The sequence below is a fragment of the Triticum aestivum genome, chromosome 2B (assembly GCF_018294505.1).
Source record: "Triticum aestivum cultivar Chinese Spring chromosome 2B, IWGSC CS RefSeq v2.1, whole genome shotgun sequence".
In the NCBI taxonomy this organism is placed as follows: Eukaryota; Viridiplantae; Streptophyta; class Magnoliopsida; order Poales; family Poaceae; genus Triticum; species Triticum aestivum.
Window position 1 is genome coordinate 75,946,236 of NC_057798.1, and position 5,475 is coordinate 75,951,710.

General features: G+C 58.6%; 1 protein-coding gene across 1 annotated transcript; it reads right to left on the reverse strand.

Moving 5' to 3' along the window:
• Window positions 1-2,697: 2,697 nt before the first annotated feature.
• LOC123040524 (probable pectinesterase/pectinesterase inhibitor 21) lies at window positions 2,698-4,766 on the reverse strand. The gene is made up of 2 exons (XM_044463341.1): window positions 3,752-4,766; window positions 2,698-3,510 (listed from the first exon to the last, which is right to left on the reverse strand). The coding sequence occupies exons 1-2, from the start codon at window positions 4,710-4,712 to the stop codon at window positions 2,789-2,791; spliced, it is 1,683 nt and encodes a 560-aa protein (XP_044319276.1). The 5' UTR covers window positions 4,713-4,766; the 3' UTR covers window positions 2,698-2,788.
• Between the last annotated feature and the right edge of the window lie 709 nt (window positions 4,767-5,475).

Genomic DNA, 5,475 nt, shown 5'->3' on the forward strand with positions numbered 1-5,475 from the left:
TTATTTACCCCCACCCCGCGCGGTGGGGCTAGTCTCGCCCCCGACATTTGGTCGGGCGCGCACGTAGTCTCGGATGAAGCCAATGCGGCTTTGGTTGCCCCCTTTAGCGAGGACGAGGTCCTCGCTGCCATTAAGGGGATGAACCCCTCCTCGGCCCCGGGACCGGACGGTCTACCAGTGTCTTTCTTCAAGACGTTCTGGCCTACCATCAAGCTTGAGGTCATGGCTCTCTTTGAGGAATTCTACTCGGGCTCCATGGACCTGGGGCGCCTTAATTATGGGGTTGTGACCCTCATCCCCAAGGTCCCGGGCGCCTCCGATATTCGCCAGTTCCGCCCCATCACAGTGCTTAATGTGATTTTTCGGATCCTGGCTAAAGGGTACGCCAATAGGGTGACCCTCCTTGCGGACTCAATCACCCACCCGAACCAATCCGCCTTCATTCAAGGCCGATTTATCCTGGATGGGGTGTTGGTGTTCCACGAAGTCCTCCACGAGGTCCGCCTGAAGCGCCATAGGGCGGTCTTTCTTAAGCTGGACTTCCACAAAGCCTACGACACGGTGCACTGGCCGTTCCTGAGGGAGGTCCTGCTCCGCAAGGGCTTCGATGACCGTTGGGTGACCCGCGTCATGCAGCTCGTCTCCTGTGGTCGGACTGCGGTGAACATCAACGGCGACATTGGGCCCTTCTTCCCTACCCTTTGCGGGGTCCGGCAGGGAGATCCCTTCTCGCCGTTCTTGTTCAACATGGTCGTGGATGCCCTGGCCGCCATCTTGGATAAGGCCACGGCTGCTGGGCATATTCGAGGCCTTGTCCCGCACCTTGTTGGAGGGGGAGGTGTTTCCCTTCTCCAATACGCGGATGACACCATTATTATGGTCGAGGGTTCCGCCCTAGAGATCTCCAACCTGAAGTTCCTTCTTCTGTGCTTCCAACAAATGTCGGGCCTCACCATCAACTTTGATAAGAGCGAAGTGATGGTACTCGGTTACCCCTCAGAGGACGCACAGTCCATTGCCGACCGGCTTAACTGTCGGCTGGGTTCTTTCCCCACGACCTATCTGGGGATCCCCATTAGTGACACGCGCCTCACCGTGGCGGACCTCCGCCCCACGGTGACCCGTATGCAACATCGCGTAGAGCCCTGGAAAGGGCGTTGGCTGTCGAAGGCGGCGCGCGTGATCCTTATCAACTCCTCGCTAGCTAGCCTCCTGTGGTTCCTCATGAGCTTCTATAGCCTTCATGAAACGCTCCATCAGGAGGTCGCCAAATACCAGTCCAGATTCTTCTGGGCTGGGGAGGAGGGCAAGCAGAAATACCACATGGTCAGCTGGCCAGATATCTGCAAACCCAAGGACCAGGGCGGTCTTGGGATTCTGTCCTCTCGGCGCATGAACATCGCCCTCTTGACCCGCTGGCTCTGGCGCATTGCCAATGGGGATGGAGGCCTCTGGCTCACTATCATCCAGAACAAGTACCTGCGTGGACAGCCACTCGCGTTCTGCCAACGCTCTGGCGGTTCCCAGTTTTGGCAGGCCGTCGTCCAGCTGCTGCCGGTCTTGCGTATAGGCACATCCATCTCGGTGGGCACTGGAGCCTCGACCTTGTTCTGGCTGGATAGATGGCTCGGAGATGCCCCTCTAGCCGCCCGGTTCCCCATCCTATTCGACATTGTAGTTGACCCTCGGGTCTCAGTCGAGGCGGCCCTTATTGACTTAGGGCGCCTCGCGTTCCGCCGCCCTTTTGGCCCCGCTGAGGTGGCTGCCTGGGATGTCCTCCTCCAGGACATCGCCCTCTTACCTATGGACGTGGCCGACTCTCCGGACGCCATCTCCTGGCGCCTAGATCCCTCCGGCTGCTTCTCCACTAAATCCCTCTACGCGGCTATTGCCCCCTCGTCAGCCCCGGAGCCCTTCGGTCTGATCTGGGACATCCGCCTCCCCCTAAAGATTCGGATCTTTCTTTGGCAATGGATCCGCGGCCGCCTCCCGACCGGCGTTGAGGTTCTTAAGCGCCATGGTCCTGGCGATGGAATGTGCCCCCTGTGTGGCACGGTAGAGGACGCTAATCACATCTTCTTCTCTTGCTACACGGCACAGTTCCTTTGGTCTTGTTTCCGCGAAACGGTTGGGGGACAGTGGTGCAACACCAACTTCCCTGACTTGCTTGCGGAAATTCAAGCCTCCCCCCTCGCTACAGACATATTAGATGGCTGTGCGTCGGGGTTCTCGCCTGGACGCTGTGGACGGTTCGCAATAAGCTTGTCATTCAGAAGGTGCCCCTTCGGCGTGCTACTGACTCCATCTTTAAAATGTGTGGTTACTTGCAGCTCTGGCGGCCGCTTAGCCGCCCTCAGGACCGGGACGCCATCAACAGACTCCTCACCGACCTCCGTTCGTTGGCCTTCCGCCTGGCGCCTCCGCTCCCGCCGCCACCCCTGGAGCCCGACTAGAGGATGTTTCCCTCCTGGCGCGTGTGCCTTTTTGTGTGTGTGTGTTGGGCTTGTTGAGCTGTGCCCTCAGCCGTAACCCTTGATGCTTGCTTTTGTTTGGACTCTGTGTGCGTGTGGACTGTGTGTGTGTGGACCTGTTGGATGTTGGCTTTGGCATTGGCTTTATATATAAAGCGGGGCGTGAGCCTTTTTCGGTAAAAGGTATACATGTATTTAGTTAATCATCATGGTACGCAATGCACTATAGTGTATAATAGTACGTATATGTCAACTCAGCTAATTGCATACAAGCAGCAATGGAGCAGCGGAATAATGAAACATGGTGAAGGATGGAGTTAATGATCCCTCCCTGCCTCCGACTGCGGGAGGAGCCCCGGGATGAAGGGCACGCCGTACTTGGGGATGAACTGCTCGCCCTGGATGAAGGCCTCGACGGTGTACTCCTTCTGCGCGTCGGCGTAGGTGACAGTCTTGATGCCGCCCCATTTGGCGCGCTGGCTCATGTCGGCGCCAGGCCCGGTGTTCTCCACCTCGGCGTAGAAGAGGGTCTCGAGGGCGAAGTCGCCGTTCCACTCGAGCCAGCCCTTGGGGTCGATGAAGGCGCCGATCTCGTTCTGGATGTAGATGGTCCTGGAGTACTCCTTCCATGGGCGCGCCAGGTAGGTCTTGATCTTGCCCGTCGAGTCCTTGAAGTCGGGGTGCGGCTCGATGGTGTTGTTGTGCATGACGGTGCCCCCGACGGAGCGCTTCTCGCGGCGCCCTTGCGCGGTGATGATGTTGAGCTGGTTGTCCATGGGCTTGCGCGGCAGGATGAGGCAGTTCTGGATGACCACCTGGGAGTTGCCGAAGATGAAGTCGATGGTGCCGGTGATGGTGCAGTCGCGGAAGAACTGCCGTTGCGCGTGGGTGTAGAGCGTGTCTTGGTACCCGTCGAAGTAGCACTGGTAGAAGACGGCCTGGTCGCTCTGCACCCGCAGCGCCACGGCCTGGTGGTTCTCGGCCCCCGCCGTGTTCTCCACCCTCACGCCCTTCATGAAGAAGCCGTTCCCGATCGCCTCTGCATGCACGCGCGCATTTCCTCCATTAATTTGTAGTACAATTTATTTGCTTTGGTGGATTGTGCGTCCCTGATGACTTGGTCAATCTCAAGATGATGGCCCGCTTAGTCTCTCAAAGCTAGGTGCTCATATATAAGGGTAGGGTGTGCATGCGTTCATATACAGGGGTGATCGAGTGTATGAGCGTCTACATCTATCTATGTGTTAAAACAAAATGACGGTACGTACGTACGTACGTACCCATGGTTGCGGTGTCTTTGGTGGTGATGTTCATCTTGAAGTTCTTGTTGCCGGTGATGATGGTCTTGTCGTCGCCGTCGCCGATGATGACGAGGTTGGTGACGGGGCGGCCGACGGAGACGTACTCCTTGTAGGTGCCGGCCTTGATGTACATGACGTACATGGAGGCGCTCTTGGGCGGCACCTTTGCGAGCGCCTCCTTGATGGTCTTGAAGTCGCCGCTGCCGTCGGCGGCCACGGTGACGTTGGGCTTGAACTCGGGCGCGGAGGGCTCGGCCTCCAGCAGCCGTCTCTTGCCGTCCTTCATCCAGTAAGGCATGCCGTCCTCCTCCCCTAGCAGCCTCCTCCCGATATTGAGGCTGCCGAGCGAGGCGGAGAACTGGTCGACCACGGCGAGGATGTCCTCGGTGAGCTCCTGGGAGGCGTTGAGCGCGCCGCGCATCTTGGCGGCGGCGTCGGTGGTGGTGTTGGCGAAGCCGTCGAGGCAGGTCTCCTGGTAGGTGAGCGCGGCGCTGAGCCAGGTCTTGAGGTCGGCGGCGGCCTTGTTGAAGTCGGTCATCTCGAAGCCGCCGAGGCGGTCGAAGGTGGTCTTGAGGTCCTCGATGGCGTACTCCAGCAGCTCCTTGCAGTTCTCGAGGGCCCCCGACGTGCGCGGGTCGCTCTTGAGCTCCTCCAGGGTGGCCGACTCGCTGATGGCCTTCCTGATCTTCTCCGAGGTGACCTCGAAGATGGCCTTGGCGAGCTCCGTCGGCGACGTGGCGTTGCCGCCCACCTTGGTCAGCTCCGCCTCGCACGTCTCCTTGTAGTCCATGGGCTGGCAGAAGGCCTTGACGGACTTGACGGAGGTGGTGAGCTCCCCATCGCCCTTTTCGCCGTTGCCCTTGAACGACACCACGCACACGGCAGCGACGACCGCCACCACCAGGACGGTCGACGCGCCGATGATCGCACCTTTGCTCATGGTGTCGGGGCGGGTGGAGTCCGGCCGGGTCCCTGTACTGGAAAGCGCGGAGAGACGGAGGAGACAGCTTTTAACGAGCGGCGATCTAGCCGGCGAGGTGAAGAAATGGATGGACCGACGACGGCGGAGCTGGGAAAGCGGCGAGGTGTACGGAGAGTCGCACGACGAAAATAGATGGTCGGCTCCGCCCTTCGGGTACACGCAACTACAAGCATGCATGTGCCGAAGTGTCACGTGTGCATGGGGCAGGTGGTTATCTACACTCGGATACACCAAATCCGGCCTCTTAAATGCCTACATACGCGTCTATAGACAATGACCAATCGCACCTCAAACAATCTCTTCCATAACGAATACATCAATTAAGAAACCACAAATCCATTTAATTACATGCAACATGAAATTTAATCTAAACAGAGCTCATCCAGCTCCGCAGTGTCCATGTGCGGCAGCCGGCTGCGCCCCTCATAGTGTTTCTTCGGTCGCTAGCGAGGTAGAGTGGAACACGGGACACACACCGGCTCATGGAACTCGAGGCGCCACTGTCTTTCATGCCCTACTCTTTCTCGTCGGAACTTGTCGCCTGCATGTTGCCGGTGGATGTGAGGTCAACAACGAAACCGTCGTGCCAAATTGAGCATACCACCTCTAGTGAGGCAGCGAGGACCTGCCTCGTGCATGATCCACACACCATTTGGGTGGACACGATTGATTCGCAGCGGATCGTGTCCGACCCCTGTCGGGCATTCTCCTCGGCGGCGCG

Excerpts from the sequence above, each read along its gene's own strand:
- LOC123040524 (XM_044463341.1), bottom strand. The coding sequence starts at position 4,712 with ATGAGCAAAGGTGCGATCATCGGCGCGTCGACCGTCCTGGTGGTGGCG. Across the intron at positions 3,511-3,751 it reads CAAAGACACCGCAACCATGG|AGGCGATCGGGAACGGCTTC; the intron begins GTACGTACGTAC and ends GCGTGCATGCAG.